Source organism: Chelonus insularis, unplaced genomic scaffold (genome assembly GCF_013357705.1).
Source record: "Chelonus insularis isolate UGA/USDA-ARS -01 unplaced genomic scaffold, ASM1335770v1 contig_88_pilon, whole genome shotgun sequence".
NCBI classification, from domain to species: domain Eukaryota; kingdom Metazoa; phylum Arthropoda; class Insecta; order Hymenoptera; family Braconidae; genus Chelonus; species Chelonus insularis.
In genome coordinates this window covers 580,476-601,253 of record NW_023276776.1, presented here as the reverse complement: position 1 = coordinate 601,253, position 20,778 = coordinate 580,476, and the positions used below count along the sequence as shown (strand labels likewise).

General features: G+C 27.3%; 7 protein-coding genes across 12 annotated transcripts; 4 read left to right on the top strand and 3 right to left on the bottom strand.

Annotated features, from left to right (window-relative positions):
* Positions 1–600: 600 nt before the first annotated feature.
* On the bottom strand, positions 601–2,695 carry GluRS-m (putative glutamate--tRNA ligase, mitochondrial). Its single transcript, XM_035091076.1, has 6 exons — positions 2,492–2,695; positions 1,562–2,424; positions 1,341–1,501; positions 1,095–1,258; positions 848–1,005; positions 601–751 (listed from the first exon to the last, which is right to left on the bottom strand). Exons 1-6 carry the CDS (start codon positions 2,592–2,594, stop codon positions 665–667), a joined length of 1,536 nt encoding a protein of 511 aa, XP_034946967.1. The 5' UTR covers positions 2,595–2,695; the 3' UTR covers positions 601–664.
* Positions 2,696–3,060: 365 nt separating this feature from the next.
* Positions 3,061–5,841, top strand: LOC118071617 (probable cytosolic oligopeptidase A). Its single transcript, XM_035090838.1, has 3 exons — positions 3,061–3,489; positions 3,587–3,750; positions 3,831–5,841. Exons 1-3 carry the CDS (start codon positions 3,395–3,397, stop codon positions 5,774–5,776), a joined length of 2,205 nt encoding a protein of 734 aa, XP_034946729.1. The 5' UTR covers positions 3,061–3,394; the 3' UTR covers positions 5,777–5,841.
* Positions 5,842–5,854: 13 nt separating this feature from the next.
* Syx8 (syntaxin 8) lies at positions 5,855–7,662 on the bottom strand. The gene is made up of 6 exons (XM_035090844.1): positions 7,520–7,662; positions 7,244–7,406; positions 6,894–7,088; positions 6,445–6,698; positions 6,280–6,372; positions 5,855–6,186 (listed from the first exon to the last, which is right to left on the bottom strand). The coding sequence occupies exons 2-6, from the start codon at positions 7,276–7,278 to the stop codon at positions 6,026–6,028; spliced, it is 738 nt and encodes a 245-aa protein (XP_034946735.1). The 5' UTR covers positions 7,279–7,406; positions 7,520–7,662; the 3' UTR covers positions 5,855–6,025.
* Tmep (Transmembrane endosomal protein) lies at positions 7,338–13,303 on the top strand. 5 transcript variants are annotated; one of them, XM_035090841.1, is made up of 8 exons: positions 7,338–7,461; positions 8,312–8,597; positions 8,679–8,825; positions 9,309–9,528; positions 9,897–10,491; positions 10,848–11,089; positions 11,190–11,274; positions 12,953–13,303. In XM_035090841.1, exons 4-8 carry the CDS (start codon positions 9,322–9,324, stop codon positions 13,126–13,128), a joined length of 1,305 nt encoding a protein of 434 aa, XP_034946732.1. In that variant the 5' UTR covers positions 7,338–7,461; positions 8,312–8,597; positions 8,679–8,825; positions 9,309–9,321; the 3' UTR covers positions 13,129–13,303. The 5 variants fall into 5 exon arrangements, with proteins under 5 accessions (XP_034946732.1, XP_034946730.1, XP_034946734.1 ...); XM_035090839.1 differs by lacking the exon at positions 8,679–8,825; XM_035090843.1 differs by lacking the exons at positions 8,679–8,825; positions 12,953–13,303 and adding an exon at positions 11,964–12,026.
* Positions 13,304–14,484: 1,181 nt separating this feature from the next.
* LOC118071837 (putative uncharacterized protein DDB_G0282133) lies at positions 14,485–18,321 on the bottom strand. The gene is made up of 3 exons (XM_035091276.1): positions 17,965–18,321; positions 17,701–17,829; positions 14,485–17,615 (listed from the first exon to the last, which is right to left on the bottom strand). Exons 1-3 carry the CDS (start codon positions 18,052–18,054, stop codon positions 14,754–14,756), a joined length of 3,081 nt encoding a protein of 1,026 aa, XP_034947167.1. The 5' UTR covers positions 18,055–18,321; the 3' UTR covers positions 14,485–14,753.
* Positions 18,322–18,411: 90 nt separating this feature from the next.
* Positions 18,412–19,182, top strand: RpL29 (ribosomal protein L29). Of its 2 annotated transcripts, none has more exons than XM_035091035.1 (4): positions 18,412–18,513; positions 18,730–18,787; positions 18,884–18,948; positions 19,020–19,182. In XM_035091035.1, the coding sequence occupies exons 2-4, from the start codon at positions 18,751–18,753 to the stop codon at positions 19,131–19,133; spliced, it is 216 nt and encodes a 71-aa protein (XP_034946926.1). In that variant the 5' UTR covers positions 18,412–18,513; positions 18,730–18,750; the 3' UTR covers positions 19,134–19,182. The 2 variants fall into 2 exon arrangements, with proteins under 2 accessions (XP_034946926.1, XP_034946927.1); XM_035091036.1 differs by lacking the exon at positions 18,412–18,513 and adding an exon at positions 18,536–18,602.
* A 289-nt stretch (positions 19,183–19,471) lies between these two features.
* On the top strand, positions 19,472–20,664 carry mbf1 (multiprotein bridging factor 1). The gene is made up of 4 exons (XM_035090901.1): positions 19,472–19,707; positions 19,807–19,858; positions 19,927–20,087; positions 20,390–20,664. Exons 1-4 carry the CDS (start codon positions 19,633–19,635, stop codon positions 20,543–20,545), a joined length of 444 nt encoding a protein of 147 aa, XP_034946792.1. The 5' UTR covers positions 19,472–19,632; the 3' UTR covers positions 20,546–20,664.
* Positions 20,665–20,778: the final 114 nt, after the last annotated feature.

Genomic DNA, 20,778 nt, shown 5'->3' with positions numbered 1-20,778 from the left:
GCAATTAGAATGTAAACAATGATGAAACAAATGATAATTAAAAAAATTACGCAATATATAACGTCATATTTTGCTTAGTCAAGTTTCGATGTGTTGGTTAGTGGTGCTTTTTAAGGAAAAAAAATTTTTCAATATTTTTAAAGTTTCTAGTTTCTAATTCTATACTAGACTGATAAACTTTTCAATATGGTTATAATTTGTAAAACTTACTTATATCTGTAAATTCTGTGATAACTACTATTTACTAATGCAAATATTATTCTACAAAATCTTTGTATACTTTATAATTATTATCAGTTGATCAATTTTTCTATTTATTGATTGATTATTGTCAACAATTTGTTTAATTAAATAAAAATATTCAACCATTTCTATATTTATTATCATAAATAAATGACTCGAACACATTTCACTGTAAATAATAGAGTTGGAATAGTGAAAATAGTTATTTTTAACTCAACTTTAGTCTTTATCTTTTTTACAGAGACTTCTAAATAAATATTACAAGTTGTTTGAATATTTGTCTATAAAAACTATTAATTTGACTAAAGTATTGTTAATTATTAAATAAACTCTTACAAACTTTAACATGCTGTTTTTTTTTAATTTCCTATTATACACGGATAATTTTTATTCAATTATAATCCTTATTTTATTCTTACTATCACAACGTATCAACATTTTTATTTAGACGAGTAAGCGTTTCTTTTTTTCCTAAAATTTCCATCATTTCTGCTACACTTGGACCTTGCTAAAATATAATTAACAAACGAGATAAAATTTTAGATTTATTAAATTTTAAAATTTACTAATTTAAAATCAATCAATACAAATAAACTTGACTTGCCTCCAGTCCACTTAGACTTTTCCTAAGTAGTTTCATAAAATTAGAGAATTTTATTCCATTACTTTTAGTAAAATCTTTTAAATAATCTTTCAAAGTATTTTGATTAAAATCGGTTGGATTCATTTCCATAAGTTTATTTGATAGCATTTTTAGTGACTCTGCAAATGATTTACCAAATAAAAAAGTAAATTAATTTGTTAAAATATCAATCAATAAAAATTGTAATAATGGAATGTAATCCAGTTACCTAATTCATTCGAGTCAGAAGCCACAGATTTATCTTGAGCTAAAATCCAAATAAAAGCAAAATTAGGAGTAACTAGATCATTTAAATTATGTATCCTATTCCGTGCCCAGTTTAATACCGTTAATATATGATCTTCATCTAATTGCAAACTTCCATCTTTGATTCTATAAACATGATTAAATATATATTATAAATAAAAAATCATCAGATAACCTCATCGATAATATTAATTTTTATTGTAAATACCGTTCTGGAAATGCTTCAGTAACTAATTTTCGTACTTTCTCAACTAAGTACTTTGAGTTGACTTTATCAGCAAGTAACTTGCATAACTCTAGCCTGTTCAAATCCAACAGTAAGTCAGGATTTAACTTTGAAGAATTTTCATTTACAGTAGTTATATCAAACTGAAAATGAAGCAATTAAACTAATAATATAGTCGATTAACATATTTCATAGGTACTCACTTGTTTGATAAGTTCTTCATAATTATAACAAGTTAGAACATTTGTATCTCTCTGGAATCCACTTCCCGCAAGAGTAATATAATTTATTAGAGCTAATGGAAAAATGCCATTCTTCTTGAAAGATTCAACAGAGATATCTCCTTGTCTTTTGGACAATTTAGAGCCATCAGTATTAAGAATTAATGGTAAATGAGCATAATGAGGTGGTGTCCAACCAAAAGCATTATAAAGTTCTAAGTGTTTTGGAGTTGATAATAACCATTCAACACCTCTTAAAACATGTGAGATTTCCATAAAATGATCATCAACAACATTAGCAAAATGATAAGTCGGGAATCCATCGGTTTTTATAATAACAGGATCTCCTTCTTGTAGAGTTAATGATACGTCTCTATAAACGATATCTTTGAATGAAACCGGATTCGATGACAATTTAAATCTAATGCAATAAGGAATTTCTTGTTCCATTTTTTGTTTAATCTCATTTTTCTCAAGATGACGACATCGATTGTCATATTTTGGTATTTGTCGAGTTTTTAGAGCTTCTTTTTTTAACAACTCTAGCCTCCGGTCAGAACAAAAACAATAATAGGCTGAACCATTATCCAGAAGAACTTTAACTTGTTCTTTATAAAGATCTAAACGTTCTGACTGCAGATAAGGGCCTTTTGGCCCACCTCTGATAGGATCTTCATCAGGAATAATTCCTGTCCATATCAAATTCTCATGCAATTTTTCTTGAGCTCCAATTTGTAACCTTGTTTGATCTGTATCCTCAATTCTCAATATGAAACTACCATTATTTTTACGAGCAAATAGATAATTATATAAAGCAGTTCTTAATCCTCCTAAATGCAGTTGACCTGAAAAAATGTTAATTTACTAATGTGTTAATTTTAATATAAATTAATTGCAAAATGTGTTACTAACCAGTAGGGCTTGGAGCAAATCTTACACGTACAGCATCTCTTGTATATAATTTTTTATGAATTAATTGAAGATTAACTATGCTTAATAGTTTATTTCTCGTCATAGTGATAATTTTTAGTGATTAATCAATAAAAATTAAATAGTTAAAACATTTTTATTGGTTATGAAAAGGTTACACTACATTTAATTATCAAATATTTTATATTGTCGTTGATTATTTTTAAGTTTCACAACAAAAAAAACTTTTTTGAATAATCTTCTTGTTATAAATTAATATAAATAATATATCACTCTAATTATTTAAAAAACATTACTGTATACATTAGTTGTTAGAAAAATTATAACCTGAAAGGTTACTGAGATCTGTTTACTCACATAATTACAACAGAATAAAAATAATATCTTTAACCTCTAAATAAGTATAAAAATGAATATTTTAAAAATATTAAATTTGAAATGATAGATTGACATGCAATACATTACGAATTAGCGAATTAACTTTTCTAATACCAAAAAAAAATTTTGTTATATTTAAAATTCCCGCAGATATATTGCGAAATTAGTCGATTATCACCGAAATTATACGATCATCATCGATCAGTTATTTAGCCTCCTGCTCAATTGCTTTTTAATAATATTATTACTAAAAATTAATTTAAACAAGTTATTTTTGTTGAAAACATGTGAGTGGAGTAATTGATGATTTTACTATGAAGTTCATTTCAAATGACGTTCAATCAAATTTTTAAAATTAAGAAATAAATATTCTCTTACAAATGTAAGGTTAGAAATCGTGCACACTTCAGATTTTTATTCATTAATATTAATAAATTAATTAAATAACAATCACCAAAACGCTTAGATTATTTTTATTTATTAATAAACTCTGTAAAATATATAAAAATGGCAGTGTCATTTTGCGCAAATCGAATTAAATTTTTGGCAAGTAATATTTTATCCAAAACATGGAAGAGACACACTTCCGGGTACATTGTTCTGTAAGTATTTAATTGAAAATAATATTTCAATTTTTATTTAATGTTATAATGGATTAGAAAGAAGTAAAAAATTTTTAAAATACTTTCTTTTTCATAGCGTTCCTGAAATTGGTGAAGATATGCGAGATAAAGATCCATTAACGAAGGATGATGGATTTCCAGAATTTAATACTTTTACTGTTGAAAAAGTTATGGCTGTTATTGGAAAACAAACGATATTATATGAACAAGAAATTAATAATATGGTTGAAATAATTAAAAGTAAATTCTATTTGAAACTGTAAATGAATTATTTCATTCATAAAATTCTATATTTAAATAATTTATCAATCAATTTTCAGATAAAAAAGATCTTGATATTGTTAATGATGTGATCAACAGATTAGAGTCGTCCGATGTACGGCTACATTCAATTTGGGGGATTGCTAATGTTCTGTACTTTGGCAATCAAAGTATCATGCCAAATAGATATTATGAAACAGTTTCCTTAAATTTATCGAAAACGAGAGGACACAAATATTTAAATCGTACTTTACACAAAGTTTGGCAAGAAGCTTTAGAAGATGATGATAAAAATTTGACTGCTGAACAGAAAAGAATAATTGAAAAAAATGCTCGAGAAGGTAGATTAAACGGTTTAGAGTTATCTAATTCTGGATACATGCGTTATTACATGGATCAATCAAAAATTTTCAAGAAAACTGATGAATTTCGACGAAAAGTCGGTGTTGCTACTCTTATATTCAAAACAAAAATAATAGATCCAAATGTTGTAAAAGATTTTCCTGAAGAATTTTTAAAAATGACTGCTGAAGACCCAAATAATTGTCAGAAAGGACCTTGGAATATAACTTTAGAACCTATTATTGTAGAAAAATTTTTAGAACTTTGTCCAAGTCGTGAATTGAGATGGAACGTTTGGCAAGCTAATGTTGGGAGATGTTCGATGCTTTCAGACAGTTCGATCCATACAAGTTCTCTTTTAGAAGATATTCGTACTTACCGAATAGAACAGGCCAAGCTTCTTGGGTACAAGTCTTATTCTCATATGAGCATGGAAACTAAAATCGCTCCTAGTTTAGAGAATGTATATCAAGTTATGAATAGTCTATTAAAAATTGCACGACCGGCTCAGGAGAAAGAATTGGCAGCCTTAACAGCATTTGCAAAAGATGAGGGATGGAATATTGAAATACGTCCGTGGGATCTTGATTATTGGAGCAGAAGATATTTGAGAACTGTTCACAATTTTAAAGACGAAATATTTAACGAATATTTTCCTCTTCCTCATGTTTTGACAAATGTATTTCGATTTGTTGAAAAACTATTCAATATTCGTATTACTGAAGAAACAAAAACAGACGTTTGGCATTCAGATGTACGATTTTTTGATGTATATGATTTGAAAGAATCATCTAATGAACCAATAGCTCATTTTTATTTGGATCCTTATGCAAGAGGCCGGAATAAACTGAATAAATCTAAAAGTCGTGCATGGACAATTCCAATACAAAATAGAAGTAAATTAATGAAGAAAAAACCATTAATAGCAATGATATTTAATTTTTCACCTCCAAAAGGTGAAATTCCATCATTATTAAGTTTTAATGATGTGGTAGTTCTATTTGGAGAAATGGGTCTTGCTTTGCAGAGTCTTTTAACGAAAGTAGAATATAGTGATTTAGCTGGATCATCAAATGTAGAATGGGATGCAGTTGGAATTAGTTATCATCTACTGTCTTATTGGGCGTATGATCCAGATGTCATTAAAAGTATTTCCAAACATTATAAAACTGAAGAACCAATAACTTCAGATATGCTTAACGCCATTGAAAAGTCAAAAACTCATATGGCGGGCTACAAATTATGTGAACGGCTTTACTTCAGTAAGCTTGATTTAAAATTATTCGAATTAGATGAATTCTGGAAGCCTATAACAGATCGTTTATATAAAGAGCATTTTGTATTCCCAAAAGATCCAAAGGATTCTCACATTACTTCTTGGGAAGATATATTCGTTAATAATTATTGTGCTGCTTACTACAGTATTTTATGGGCAAAAATGTTAGGAGCTGATGTCCACAGTGCCTTTCAAGAAATTCCTAAAGATCATGATGATGAAATAAAAAAATTAGCAGAACGATTCCGTGATACTTTCCTCGCCAAAGGTGGTAGTGTATCTGCACGAGAACTTTTCAGACGATTTAGAGGTAGAGATCCTAATACTATGGCTTATCTTAAAAGTTTAGGATTCCAAACAAATATAGAGATGTGTGAGAATTTGTAAATCATTATAGAAATACCTGTTTATATTGTCAATGTATTTGATTAAATTTTTTTTTGTATATATTATACCAAGAGCAATTTTTTCCTGTTAATTAAGAAATTTTTTATTTTATTATCTATTAATAATTATGAGATTGGTTGTCTTATATACAATAAATGATATCTTAAACTCATAATGGTAAAATATTAAAAATGCCCAGAAAACATAAAAATATTATTAATTATCGATGACCTATTATTATAAATAAGCTCAAACAAGAGCTGCGATCATAATACTTATAAATAATAGAATTATTATAATCCAGTAGCCACAAGTTCGATCTTTTCTGCCAATTGTTCGAATTTGTTGAGTTCCACTCACTAATCGTTCATCTACTCTTTCCATATGATCTGCTAAGTCATCAATAATTTCTAAAAAGAGAAATAAAAATTAAAATTCATGGTCATCGTTATGATTTATGTTCTTCATTATGACAAAAAGTGCAAGTATAATTTAAACAATACCATTTTGATGATCAACTTCATTATTTATGGTCTGGGCAATTGTTTTTTGTCTTGTAATTACTTTATAAAGCTCATCTAGGCCTCGTTCTTGTTCTAAGAAACAACATAATATTAGTTGAGTTACTTATAAGGAAAAAAAATTGTGCCTTTATTTGGTTAAATTACCTGCCAAAGTTGTTTCATTTTGATTCTTTAAATCAACCACACTGACAGTTATATCTAAAGGAGGATCGTCATCAGCCTGATCTTGCCAACCTACTGTTCCACCATCGGCAAAAGCTGATGTACTGGATCTTATCAAACTTGGTCTTTCAATAGCTGCAGGGTTCATCTTAAGATCATATAACTGTTTCATCTTAACTATATTACTCTGTAGCTGTTCAACTTGTCTTGTTCTTCTTTCAGCTTCATCAACTGTACTGTATAGCTTTTATCAATTAAGAAATATATATATATATATAAATAGAAATAGTCAATTATTTCGTATAATTTTTAAATTTAAAAATATTAAAAGATTAATCAATTCACTTTTAATATTACTAGTTAAACTCTCAGTTGTCATTAATAATTCATTACTGATTTTTTTATGTAAATCTATATAGTAAAAAGGATACATAATTTTAAATTTCAAGGCCTCGTCAACTTTCCTTTTCAATTTTAAAGTTTGGTCTGAATATTGGTTTAATTTTAATCGAATGTTGGCAGAAAGACTTGCAAAAGCTGATGAAGTTTTTGGTTTACTTTCCCGCTGAGTAAGTTCTTCCATAATTTCTCGAAACAGTTTCTGACAAGCATCATGCTTTGCAATCCTGATAAAATAATAAAAAAGTATTTTCATTAACTACAGTTTGAGCTAATCAAATAGGTGATTTTTAAAATGTGAATATATTTAACAAAAAAAAATAGAATTTGAAGTCATTTATTGACTATGAATAAATTTATAATAGTTTTTCTTAATGCTTACCAGGGATCATTATCATCGAGGTATATTAGAGCCATGATTCAGTTGAATAATCTTATCTCTCCTTTGTTATTGAATAATTGGCTGCGATTGTTATCACTTTTTATGTATCAGATATTTGTTGAGAAATAATTCTAGTGGTATTCAGTGATATTTCGGGAAAGATCTAGTATTATTTTTGTATCATAAAAAATTGTGTAAAGATTAATAATTGATTCATGGTAAAATCATCAATTCTTTTTGTTTCCTAATGAAAAATTTCCTACTCAGTAAACATACCAGTTTTTCCCTTCTCTAAATCCACACTAGCTCATACGTGCTTCAATCCCTACCAGTTTACTAAATTTCTTGGTAATTTCACAATGTATTCTGTCATAAATTGTAACTCTAGTCCGCCATTGATAGAGTTAATTTATTTAAAAAGTTTTTACGGTTTCTAAAAAAATTAAAAAATACAATTATAGTGCTTGTTTAACTATAACTCCACTTTTTGTATTTTAACTTTAATGGTGATCAGTTGAATTATTTATAATGTTTTAAAGTCTTTTATTATAAATATTGTTGATAAACACCTGTTCCAATGTGTTTGAAAATACCAATAGATTATTACTCTTACGTTAATGAAATAAACTTTTTCAAACTCCTAACCTCTTCAAGTATTCAGTGATTCTGAAATTAAAAAAAATCATGTGCATTTCGGAGTATAAATATGATGGAAATTAATATTAAATAGTTTTTTGTTTAATTTTAAAATTTGCATAAAACAGCTCATCGAATTATGATCTCATTAATGAAGTTTTTAAAATTAAAATTATGATCTAATGCTGAAATTAATTAATCACCTTGAGTAAAACAAATTTGACATAAAAATGTTTCTTGTAATATTAATATGTCAAAATCCGCCATTAACGAATTTAATGTTAATAAAAAGTACTGATTAAACGTTCTCCAACAAATTACACTAGTGAATCCATTAAAGAACTTATTAATCCAATTTTCAATGTATTTTATAATAATTAATCACTTTTATAGGACTCAGTTTATATTTATTTGTGTTTATTTTGCCATCAGGACTTTAAATACTCCAATTACAACACCTACATACTGACAAAATTGTGAAGTGTAACTCAGACGTAACCATCACACTTAAATCAACACAGCCAAACACAACGAATTCATTTGCGCATGCGTTTTATGTAATTTGTTGTATGCACATTCATTTCTGAGGTTTGTTCTGGCCTCCATTGGCATCGATGAACAGTGATGATTATGAACGGTGAGTGAAGGGACGCGTGCGTAAAAGCAACTATGAAAAAAACAGCCTCGGAGGATTAAAAAAAACGATAGCCATAATTTAGTAAGTGTAAAAAAATACAACATATTACATTGAGTTGAAATACATATAGTGTAATTATTTCTGTACGTATTCCTTTCAAAGCTACCTTGAAGCACCGTGAGACCTTTCGTTGCTCTCAGCAAGCACACGTCCATACGTGACCACAAATAAAAGTATGGAAAATGTCGGGAGAAAGCGAAATACTCTGGTGCAATCGTTAATAATAAACAATCAACTTAATTAAAAAAAGTAAATAAGTTAATATATTAATTAAAAGTGATTAAAGCCATCATTGACGTGTTGGTTAGTTGGTTTGTTAAAAATTTTATAAAGAATTACTCGAGTCTTCCTCAAATCTGAGTATTTGTAGCATCTGCAGGTCAGTGTATCTATAGTTTTGACGTCTTATGGAATAAATAGTGCTATAATAGTGTTTTTAGAATTCCAAAAGAACTTTTTTTTAAGTAATCACCATTATTCGATTGCTTATTCCTTTGAAATAGTGACTATAGCTCATCATTAGTGACGTCAGGGTCAACCTGTTTGTGATCCTTGAAGAAAATTCAGAGCAGTGTTATGATGATATCCATATTGATTTTTAAAACATTTTCATCGCAAGCATATAAATATCATTCATTTCCGATTATTATCATCGTTAACTACGCTCTGTTAATATCATTATACTTTCATATTATTGATTAATTTATATTTTTTCTCTCTATTTTTTAACAGATTGACATTCATCATGAGCAACACAACAATGACTGACGTAGTGTCGTCTGCTATATCCACTGCTGCAGAAAGTGTCACTCCAACGACAGTTCTTGAGACAGTTGCTGGTACAATTGCTAATGATAGCATTGAACCAAGACCAATTTTTTTGCAAACCCGAGCAGCACAAGGAATATCTGGAGCTTTTGTTTCACTTGCACTGTTCCTGACTTGCCAACAGGTTATTGAATGTTTTTATCTATTTAGAAAGAAAATAAATGATAAGAATACATGGGTATGGGTTTTAAACAAAATATCTGAAAAAAAGTAATTAAGAATTTATCAAAAATCAATCAAATTATTAAAATCAGACAGTTATAAATATAGCAGTAAAGTATTCCATTTATTAGTGACTATTTGATTGTAAAAAAAACTATTAATGAATAAAAATTTAATTTTAAAATATCATAGTAATGTTGAGTCTGTGTTGAGTTATCGAACCAGAACATCAGGAAGTTTATTTCTATTGAAAATAATATACTATGATGATATAAAATCATATGTTGTATTCGATGTTGTAGTAATGTAAATTATTTTTAATTTTTCTAGATTTACCAACACCTAAGGTGGTACACAAATCCTGCAGAGCAACGATGGATTGTTCGAATTTTATTTATCGTTCCTATATATGCCACATATTCATGGATATCTTTACTATTTTTCAACAATGAAAGCTATTACGTATACTTTTTCACAGTGCGTGATTGTTACGAAGCTTTTGTAATTTACAACTTCTTGTCACTTTGCTACGAGTACCTGGGAGGTGAAGGAAACATCATGTCAGAGATTCGGGGGAAGCCAATACGTTCTAATTGTCTTTATGGCACATGGTGTCTAGTAGAAAAGACATATACTATTGGATTTCTACGATTTTGTAAACAAGCAACCTTACAATTTTGCTTAGTAAAGCCAGTCATGGCATTTGTCATAATATTTCTTCAAGCTTTTGGACACTATCGCGATGGCGATTGGTCTCCTGATGGCGGATACATTTATATTACAGTTATTTACAATATCAGCGTTTCACTTGCCCTTTATGGGCTGGTTTTGTTCTACTTTGCTACACGAGATTTACTCACACCCTTTGAACCAGTTCTCAAGTTCTTTACTGTTAAAAGTGTCATCTTTCTGTCATTCTGGCAAGGTAATTTTTTGTATTTATTATCCATTATTTTACTTAACACATTGAAATACAATATTTGTGATGAAGACTAGAAAATATTCCCATGACTGTACTTTTTTTTATTTACTGAACATTCTTAAAAGTGAAATTATCCGGTTCTATGTAGCATTGCCTAAATAAACAAGGTAACTTCGGCATGACTAAGTGACTTCTAGCACTCATTAATTTGACCATTTATATATTATCATATAAACAGTTATTTTTCAAGTTACTTTTTATTTTATTAGTCAATATTTATCTGTAATACATTCATTTTCTATACAATTAGTAATCATCAATGAATAATAAATAATGTATTTTAATTAAATTTGTTATAGGTGTATTATTGGCTGTTTTGGAGAAAGCAAGTGTTATTCCGCCTGTTATTGACAGCCTAGGACATGCAACAAGCGCTGGAACAGTTTCAGCTGGCTACCAGAACTTCTTAATTTGTATAGAGATGCTCTTCGCTGCAATAGCTCTTCGTTATGCTTTCCCCTATCAAGTGTACGCAGCTGGCTGTGTTACAGATTCGAGAGGCCGCAGTGTCACTATGCAAAGTATCAGCAGTAGTTTAAAGGTCAGCTATAAAGATTAATAACAGAATTTTTAACTGAACTTTTTTTACTGTTTGAAAAAGAAAAAGAATTAAATCTTATTAAAAAATTTCCTTTTTTCAGGAAACCATGAATCCCAAGGATATCATGACTGATGCCATCCACAATTTCCACCCTCAATATCAACAATATACGCAGTATAGCTCTGGTATGTTGAAAATAGTTTATTGTTATTATTTATTTAATAATATAGTAAGCATATGACACAATTTACATTTCTATTGCATGAATCGCTTTTGAGTTGTGCTTAATCAATTATTATTAGAACCTTGATATAATTTATTGAATATTTTAAAACTTTTTGCAAAGCTTCCTGTTAATTGTTCGCTTCTTCTTAAATGTTTATTTATTTTTATCTTATGCAATCTTCATGATTTGGGCTTATTTCTTTGTGCAATTTTGTAGAATATGTCGTATTTTTATATTTATATTATCAATTGACGTATATGTGTTTTTATTTATAAAAACTTTTGTTTTGGGTATTTCTGCTTGTTTTAATTGAGTTCATCATTTATCATCATATAAATAAATTGATATTTTTTCAACTGAACGCATACAGTTTTAAAAATATACAGTTATTAATTAATCGTTATTTTAATATGGTTTTATTTTAATCACAATTAACTTGTAAAAATTTGCAAGCACACTTTTATCTTTTGGTGGTGGTCATTGTAAACAAATAACTATTAATAAACCGTTTCTAAATTTAAATATAAGACTTTTACCAATTTAATATTAGATACATGAAATCGAAATGGCAAAATCTTTTACAATAAATAATTAAGTAAAAATTAGGTAAAGATACTTTGACGAGCAATTTGTTTGCTGTTTTTTCAGACGTCAATACCAACTTGCCGTATGAAAAGCTGTGAGTGTGTGAGTCAACGCGATTTTTTTTAATAAACAAAATACATTCAAGTTTGGAACTTGAATTTCAATATAATGATTAAAGAAAAAATCAAATTCAACATCAAAACAATAAATTAGGAGAATTAATGGACACAAATGACGATAATTTGGCATAAAAAATAAATAAATAATTTTAATTCATAATCAATTTAATCGATAAATCACCTAATCATATTAAAACATTGACTTCATTTTTAAAAAAAAGGTATTAGTGTGTATACAAATACACTTGATTCTCAGAGATTTATATTTTTATTAAAATAAACAAAAATAAGAGTAGCTAATAGGTATTAATTATTATTGGATGTACGGTTTTCGCGACTATCGACAATATTGTAAAATAGTATTTATATTTTTAAGCTCTGATATTATTCAAGTAATTAAAGTAATTGTATATTGTTCAAATCTACTGCATTTTCAATAAATAATGATTGATTTTTGGTGATTGTGAAATTTTTGATGTTAATTTGAATAAATTATCATGTATAATTGAATATATCATAATTTTCACTACTTTTAATAATTTATCTTACTGTTTTAACTTTATTTTACTCACTATAATTTTATTTTTTTTATTTTACTTCCTTTATTAAACATAATTTAGCATGCTAACTTTAGCATATTATGAATTTTGCACATCGGAATAAGAATAGAAATTAAATTAGGGAATTATTTTTAAAATATATTAAAACATATTGCATGATTTTAAATGGCTTCATATCATATATTATATATTACATATATTTATTATTTATATTTATTTGCATGATTTCATTAATAATAATAATAATAAATTATGATTTTTTAATTGATTTATTATTAACTTTTTGTATTACGATAATTTTTGAACGAAATAATCTAAAAATAAATAAGCACGTGAGTATTATGTGAATGATAATACGTCATGTAATAATCAGGTGGTACGAAAAATCAACGCGGCATGAGAGTGTCAAGTTTTGATCCTGATGATCCACAAAATATGCCAGTTCCACCTCCACAAAGACGCAATACTTCTAATCAACGTGTGGCTACTATTTCGCAAAATTATAATGAAAAAACGATGTTGTTAAGTAGTGACGATGAATTTCAGTAAAAATAATTTTATTTATTTTTACTTAATGATTTATACAACAAATTTGATTATCGAAAACTTAAGTTTTCATACGAAAAATTTATTAAATTAACATTTACAGTATTTAATTTAATTATGTTCATGTTTATAAATACTTAAAAATTTATAAGTCAAAAACAAAAGCCAAAATATATAAGATCGAATTATCAATATAATTTATTTATTGAGAAAATTAATTAATATTAAATAATGAATATGAATATATTTTATAAAATATGATGGACATAATTTGTGTTAAAAAACATTGTTAAGTATTTATGTTGATGCATTTCTCGTAGTATTTAAATTACACAATTTATTAATTTTTATTCTTTGAGTGAATATTTTAAATATGTTATATCGTATAAGAATATTTGTATTATACAGAAATGATTAATTTCATTAGTTAATATACTTTGTAAGTGACTTACTCATTTTACATCTTTTAAGCTTTTCAATAATTACTTGTAAACATCTTCATTAATCCGCAATAGTATCTAATTATTCATTTTTATCATCTTCTTAATTTTAAAGCAGCTATTAAAATTGATTGTACAGATATACACAATACTTGTATTAATATAATAATTTTCTATATTCATTAATTAATTATTCTATTGATTAAATACGTAACTAATGTGTTTATAACATTCGCAATAACAAGTATAATACAAGTTCATTTTAACGGGTTCGAAAATATAGATTTTTTTAAATATTTAAGCAACTTATTTAAATGATTTTGTGTATTTAAAATTTTTATGTGTCACGTATTGTTAAAAAATAAATCTTTTCATTTTGTAAATTGAAGATTCAAAGACGCTTAGAATAAATATTTAATCTGTAAATACAAAAAAATTAAAAAAAAAAGTAATAAATAAATTGATCGTTAAAAAAACGAGAAGCCCAACATTTACGATAAAAATTAACTAAACAATAAAACAAATTATCATAACGTCCGAAAAAAATATTCATGTATATATCGTTAATACATTAATTGTATTTAGCCTAATGATAGTAATAATAATTATAACAATAATGAAAAATGAATAATGATAATGAATAAGAATCATACAATCCTAAAATTTTTCCATAACTATCGAACTGAAATGGAGAATAATAATAACATTTATTGAAAAAAATATATATATGTCTATAAGTAAAAGAAAAGAAATTTATAGATTTAGTATATTGATACTTAATATGCATTACTTAAATATTTTCAAAATCTATAAATTGAAAAAAAAAAAAATATTAATAAAATATCTAAATCTGTTCTATTTGGTTATCAATAGTACAAATAATAGATATGAAAAAAATATTTTTTTTCTGCTACAATATTCTGTAAAATATACCAATTATTAATTAGTCAACTTATGTCCAAAATTATATTAATTATACGATAAGATGTGTGGTGATCATTCAGATTTGAAAAAAAATGTACTAGATATCTCAAATTAATATTTGCAACTGAAACTTGTTAGAAAAGTGAATAAGCATCCAATAAATATTTTTATCTTGACGTTTAAAATATAAACAAAGTCATATATATATATAAATAACGAATACAAGAATATAAAAATGGAAGAATTTAATTTATTAAAAAAAAATCACCGTTTTGTTTTGACTAATCTATTCCAACCAAGCCAAGGAAGATTTTCCTCATCATCTTCATTATTTTCCTCTATTTCTATTTCTTCTTCATCTTCTTCCTGTTCCATGGACGATGAACTTCGTTTCCGTTTCTTCATATAACCATCATATATCACTTCATTACCTGTATTCTTCGGAATAATTAATTCTTTATCATCTTTCATTTCCACTTCTATCTCTACATCATCTTCTTCTTCCTCTTCATCTTCTTCATATTCGTCATCTTCATCAACATCTTCATCTTCAATATCTTGGTAATGCAATTCATTATCCATATATTCAACAGTACTATTCTCCTCGCTCGTGTATTTATTGTACTGTTCATTAACCTCACGTGTCACAACAGCAGGTTCCACATCAGTGTTTGTATAATAATTTGCATAACACGGATTATTAGTAGCCTCACATGTTTCAATTGGTTTAAAACCAATCGATCGAAGTTTCACTACTCTTACATCTCTATCAGATAGATTTACAGGTACGAATGCTGATCTGCAATCATTAGAATTAGGTTTAACATCGGAACTATCATCTGAGATATAAGTTGAGTGATATAATTCATTTTTATTTGAAACTGAATAATCTTGAGACGTTTGTACTTGTTTATCACGGTAAAATATTGTAGAAAGCGATCGATGGTTACTTTCATTCAACTCAGCTTTCATGTCATCAACAAGATCAATCCATTCAACCTTAACTAGATCATTTCTTTCATAAAATAGCTGTCTTTCCATGTTAACTAACGTCGATGCATCTTTCCTAGAAAGGCATTGTGTTGATGCATCTTTCATTTCTATATTGACATCAACAGCTTTTTCTACTTTATTTCTAGCTGCAAAAAGTTTATTTTGTTTCAAGTTTAACTTTTTCTTTGTATTTTTATTTCTACTTTCATTGTTATTATTATTACATTTTATTTGATTGTTTTGTGCTTGTTGGATTTTAGATTCATTTTTGACAACTTCTTTACGTTTACTGTTTGCCAAATTTTTTCTCATTTTCGTTAAAACATGACTTTTCTTCGTTATTCTTGATTTTTTATTTTTTTTTGTTAAATCGACACAAGAAAAATTTGTAACAAATCCAGGGAATTCTTTTTTTTTATTTAAAAGTATTTTTGGACACCTCAACCGTCTATTACTCATTGTTCTAGTTTGGATAGATTGCCCACGCAAATTGGTCATGAAATTAGCATTAATGGTAAGTTTAGCAAGTTCATTTCTTCGTCTTTTGATCAATGAAGATTTAGACAATGATTCAGTATTTTTTTTCGACCTCCCATTTTTATTTTTCTGTTCTACTTTCATTGCAGATGTAGCCTTTGATGTGGATTTATAATATTTATTATTTTTTTCTTTCGTTGCATTTTTATTTTCAATTTTTTTCAATGGACCATTAAAATTTAGAAGACTTGAATCATTTGCTGGCAGACCAATTATACTTCCCATTAATAATTTTCCTGTGGGATTAAACCTTTTTTTCACAATTAAATTTAACATTTGTTCTGGTGTCATTGATTCAATCTCCACAAATGCTTCTGGAAGATTCGATTTTTTATTTACAGATTCATTACACCCATTTACTTCCACATTCGGATTTTTTGAATTCGTATTAAAGTTACAACTCACTGAATTGGTTTGATTGGTCAAATTAATATTATCACTTATTTCTTCTTTAACATTTGAATTAATATTTATCACTTTTTCTACTGAAATATCACTTTTTATTTTTTTATCTATATTTGAAGAACCATTATTAATTAAACACTCTTGATGATTCATTGCTTTGAAATTTTGATTTAGCGTATTTTTACCGAAAGATTTAATAGTTGATGAAGATTCTTGACTTAAATTATCAGTTGAACCAAATATATTCAAATTAATTGCATCTGGTGAGTTGGTGCGGATGATATTTTTATTAATCAATTTATTATCTCCTCTGTGAACTTTATAGAATGTCATTGGTGTCGATTTTTTAAAATCTTCTTGAGGATTTGGTGTGGAATCATAGAGTTCAGTTCTTATGGATATATTCATATTTTGAAAATCACAAGATGGTGGCATTGAAGAATATGTTGTATTCAGTGGTTGAATTGGAGAAGCAGATTCATATTTTTTAGAAACATGCCTCATGACAATTGTACTTTCTTTATTATCTTTTTGACTGACTGCAGAGCTGGAATTAACGTTGTTATGTATTAATTTGATCATATTTACATTCGACGATTTTTCCAAGTTAATTTTCTTGAGTGTTCCTTCTGATTTTTGTACTTGGCAACAATCCATATGACACTTCAACGATCCACAAGAACTTTTAGAATTTGTTTTTTGCATAGAGGATGATAATCTCGTTGAAGTTCTTGTTGGCATGCTCCAAACTGGAGGTTCTTGATGATTTAATCTTGCTAAAGCGTACTTATAATATCTTTTTGAATTAGAACAAACTCCAATCCAGAAAGAAACTACTATATAAAGTCCATCGTATCTATACCCAGTTTTTGGAGCAAATTCATTAGCGAGGTTGTAACTTCGGACAAGCCTTAATGGTATATGACTTTTAAAGTTATCAAGAAGTGGATCGTTAAGTTTACGAGATGTTTTAGGTTGATATTCTCCACCAGTGTAAGTCAGTAATGTTCCTAAATCTATATCATTGGTAGTATTTATATTAGAAGTACATATAGACGTTACTCCAAAATCCCCTTCTTCAATATCACTATCAAACGGAGTGTGGACCTGGTCTCTAGAGCAGTCCATCCGTATCCCCCACCAAGAGCCTGATGGAAAACCCGGAATTGGACCGTAAATTGGTTTATTTACCTTCAAAAACAACAGTAAATGATTGTTAACTACGATAAAATTAAAAACTTCTGGAAATATATGAGTAAAAAATTAATATACATACAGAGTTATTCTGACCAACAGTATTAGAAGATTGTCGGATAGCTTTTAAGTCTTTGGATTTTTCATTTTCTGCCAAACTGTTTAGTTTAGTAAATACCTTTTTCCATTCTAATGCTGATTTATTATCAATCTGTAATCATAAGTTACTCAATAAATATTATTTATGTAAAATATTTCTGAAAATATGTATATAATCTGATAAGTTACATAATTGATGTATAAACATAAGAAATGTAAAAATAGTTATTAGTATGAAGATAATAACCTTGCTACGAGAGCGCAATTTTTGTAGAATATTTTCATGTTCGGCGGAAGTATTTGGATGGAAACTTATTTTTAGATCAGATTTTCCCATTTTTCACATTGTTTTTTATCACTTTGCGAGAATTTTTGTTATATTTGCACAATAATATTGATACTTTTTCACACATAAATTAGTATTTTTATACACTATAGAAACATAACATAATCTGAATACTTGAATAAGGTATAAATGATTTATCAAAACTTGGGTTACGAATTTAAAAAAAAATAAATTTAACTAATTATCCAACTTAAAAACACGATAAAAACAATAATTATTATCTCACAATATTTGAAATTGATCAACAATTCATTTAGTTTTTGAGGTTAATTTATACTAACGCCACGTTCGGTCATAAAATGAAATGCGACTGGAACTGAACTATCGATAAAACAGTTTTAAAGAGGGCACCACTTGGAGTTTATCGATTTATCTATATTCTCGTAACCAAAACAACGACACGAAACTATACATAATTCTTTTTAACGCCAATTTTCAGATCCGCTAGTGGTATGTAATTGAAGGTTATTTTTTTCAATAAAATAATCCATTATATAAAGAAAAATCAGATATTTCTTAAAGAAAAAAATATTTTCAAAGTAAATAATGTTATTCTAAAAATATTAATTTAGTTATATCTATCGAAATAAATCATTAGCAATGTTTTGAAATAACATAACCTCTATTAAATATTCTTTATTATTCTGAAATTATTTATTTTTTTAGGTTTAGAAATAATATAAAAAAATGGCAAAGTCAAAGAATCACACAAATCATAATCAAAGTAAGTAAAGCGTTATTTTTTATATTTGTCAAATTGTATCTACTACTTAGATAATGAACATTCAGTTTACAAAACATACCATTTTTAATTTTACAGACAGAAAGGCTCATAGAAATGGTATTAAAAAACCTAAAAAATACAGGCACGAATCTACCTTGGGTGTAAGTTACTTCATTTTATAATGTTTATAATAAAATAGAAAGAATTTTAATTATTCATATGAAAATTATAGATGGATTTGAAGTTTCTCCGCAATCAACGGTTTGCTAAAAAACATAATCTGAAGCCTAAACAACAATTAAAGAGAGCATTAGAAAGAAAAGCTCTCCGAAATGCTAAAAAATAAATACGTTTTGGTGATGATAAAAATTAAATAAATTTTTTAAAAACCCAAACTATGATCATTTTAGTTTTAAGAAAATATTTTTTCAACATCACTTGCTCCGATCCTACTAGATTTTAATTGAAGAATTCTTTTCTTTGTAATAATTTTGATTTCATAGAAAAGTCAGAGTATATTTTTATTTTTAAAAAATACTATTCACTTTTTCATCAATATTTCATTTTAGTTGTTTTGATATATTTCTTTATTAACAAAAGTTGATAATATAACATTTGATTATATCGACGAACAAGTACGTCCATCTATAAAATAGAATTGAAGAACACAACTAAAAATTTTGGAGTATTCGCCCATAGAAATTGCTGGAATCTTGGAAGACGTAGTAAATCCGTGCTGAGTAAACTAGAATAAATAGAAACTGTACAACATCGATTTAAAACCCGAAAGTTAATAATATTTTGATATTTTAACATAAGCTTTTGCCAAAAATTGTTAATACACCATGTCTGATTGGGATACTGTTCCGATTACTCTTAGAAAACGTGTTCCTAAAGGATCAGCTATGAAATCTGAAAAGGTAATTTTTTGTGTGATGTTTGATAAATGAAGTTGAAAAAAAATTAAAAAGTAACAAAATATAATATGAGTCTGAATTAATGTCATTCTTGAATTATAGGCTGTCAACAATGCTCGTCGTCAAGGTGTAGCAGTTGATACTCAAGTGAAATGTACGTTTCTGGTAAATTCGGCTCTGTAGATAAATGTTTGTTTTCATTCACTCTTTCTCATTACTCAGGGGGTGGTGGTTCTAATAAGCAACATGTCAACACAAAAAATACTGCTAAATTAGATCGTGAGACTGAAGAATTAAAACATGAAACTGTCCCCCTGGATTTGGGTAAATTAATTCAACAAGGAAGACAAAGTAAAGGCCTATCACAGAAAGATCTTGCTACGGTAAGAAATAGTTCTGATATGTAAAAAATAATCACTTAAAAAATGCTCGTGACTGTTAATCATAAATTTAATTTTATTCTGATGTAATCTTTGCTCCAAAAAACTGGGGCTTTTTAATTTTTTGATATCAGTATACGTAAAATCAACACTAATTAACATAACTCCATGATGACAATTTGTGCTATTGTGGTTATTTTAATATTTAGAGCAAAAGACATTTCAATAATTCATTGCATTAAAATAATAATAATAATGTTAACATTGAAAATTATATCATTTTTATTATTTATTTCATTCTACAGAAAGTCAATGAAAAAGCCCAAGTGATAAATGACTACGAAGCTGGTCGTGGTATTCCTAATCAAATGGTTATTGGCAAAATCGAAAAAGTCCTTGGAATAAAACTTCGTGGAAAAGATCGAGGCAAACCTTTAGTGCCCCCGGGATCAAAGAAATGAATCTCGGGGGAATGTGAGAAATCGTAATTCTTGTCTATGGTTCTAAAAGAATTAAAACAAAATACGTACATAAAAAGCAAAAAAAAAAATCTTAAATTTAACTGAAAGGGAAAAAAAAAGAATTAAAAATCATAAGTGATAAGTCAATATTTAAGTAGCAAAACTTTAAGTTTGTTATTAGCCATTATTTTTATGCAGTTTTTCAGGTACATGTGTGAATCTTGATCATGGTT

What these genes read in the sequence shown, in the direction of transcription:
- GluRS-m (XM_035091076.1), bottom strand. Translation starts at nt 2,594, where the DNA reads ATGACGAGAAATAAACTATTAAGCATAGTTAATCTTCAATTAATTCAT. An exon ending in ATGAAGAACTTATCAAACAA is followed by an intron (nt 1,502 to 1,561) that starts GTGAGTACCTAT and finishes CTTCATTTTCAG; the next exon opens with TTTGATATAACTACTGTAAA. An exon ending in ACTGAAGCATTTCCAGAACG is followed by an intron (nt 1,259 to 1,340) that starts GTATTTACAATA and finishes TCATGTTTATAG; the next exon opens with AATCAAAGATGGAAGTTTGC.
- LOC118071617 (XM_035090838.1), top strand. Translation starts at nt 3,395, where the DNA reads ATGGCAGTGTCATTTTGCGCAAATCGAATTAAATTTTTGGCAAGTAAT. An exon ending in ACTTCCGGGTACATTGTTCT is followed by an intron (nt 3,490 to 3,586) that starts GTAAGTATTTAA and finishes TCTTTTTCATAG; the next exon opens with CGTTCCTGAAATTGGTGAAG. An exon ending in TATGGTTGAAATAATTAAAA is followed by an intron (nt 3,751 to 3,830) that starts GTAAATTCTATT and finishes ATCAATTTTCAG; the next exon opens with ATAAAAAAGATCTTGATATT.
- Syx8 (XM_035090844.1), bottom strand. Translation starts at nt 7,278, where the DNA reads ATGGCTCTAATATACCTCGATGATAATGATCCCTG. An exon ending in CTCGATGATAATGATCCCTG is followed by an intron (nt 7,089 to 7,243) that starts GTAAGCATTAAG and finishes TTATTTTATCAG; the next exon opens with GATTGCAAAGCATGATGCTT. An exon ending in GCCTTGAAATTTAAAATTAT is followed by an intron (nt 6,699 to 6,893) that starts GTATCCTTTTTA and finishes AAAGCTATACAG; the next exon opens with TACAGTTGATGAAGCTGAAA.
- Tmep (XM_035090839.1), top strand. Translation starts at nt 9,322, where the DNA reads ATGAGCAACACAACAATGACTGACGTAGTGTCGTCTGCTATATCCACT. An exon ending in TGTTCCTGACTTGCCAACAG is followed by an intron (nt 9,529 to 9,896) that starts GTTATTGAATGT and finishes TAATTTTTCTAG; the next exon opens with ATTTACCAACACCTAAGGTG. An exon ending in CTTTCTGTCATTCTGGCAAG is followed by an intron (nt 10,492 to 10,847) that starts GTAATTTTTTGT and finishes AATTTGTTATAG; the next exon opens with GTGTATTATTGGCTGTTTTG.
- LOC118071837 (XM_035091276.1), bottom strand. Translation starts at nt 18,054, where the DNA reads ATGGGAAAATCTGATCTAAAAATAAGTTTCCATCCAAATACTTCCGCC. An exon ending in AATTGCGCTCTCGTAGCAAG is followed by an intron (nt 17,830 to 17,964) that starts GTTATTATCTTC and finishes TTATGATTACAG; the next exon opens with ATTGATAATAAATCAGCATT. An exon ending in CTGTTGGTCAGAATAACTCT is followed by an intron (nt 17,616 to 17,700) that starts GTATGTATATTA and finishes TTGTTTTTGAAG; the next exon opens with GTAAATAAACCAATTTACGG.
- RpL29 (XM_035091035.1), top strand. Translation starts at nt 18,751, where the DNA reads ATGGCAAAGTCAAAGAATCACACAAATCATAATCAAA. An exon ending in TCACACAAATCATAATCAAA is followed by an intron (nt 18,788 to 18,883) that starts GTAAGTAAAGCG and finishes TTAATTTTACAG; the next exon opens with ACAGAAAGGCTCATAGAAAT. An exon ending in GGCACGAATCTACCTTGGGT is followed by an intron (nt 18,949 to 19,019) that starts GTAAGTTACTTC and finishes TGAAAATTATAG; the next exon opens with ATGGATTTGAAGTTTCTCCG.
- mbf1 (XM_035090901.1), top strand. Translation starts at nt 19,633, where the DNA reads ATGTCTGATTGGGATACTGTTCCGATTACTCTTAGAAAACGTGTTCCT. An exon ending in CAGCTATGAAATCTGAAAAG is followed by an intron (nt 19,708 to 19,806) that starts GTAATTTTTTGT and finishes CTTGAATTATAG; the next exon opens with GCTGTCAACAATGCTCGTCG. An exon ending in CACAGAAAGATCTTGCTACG is followed by an intron (nt 20,088 to 20,389) that starts GTAAGAAATAGT and finishes TTCATTCTACAG; the next exon opens with AAAGTCAATGAAAAAGCCCA.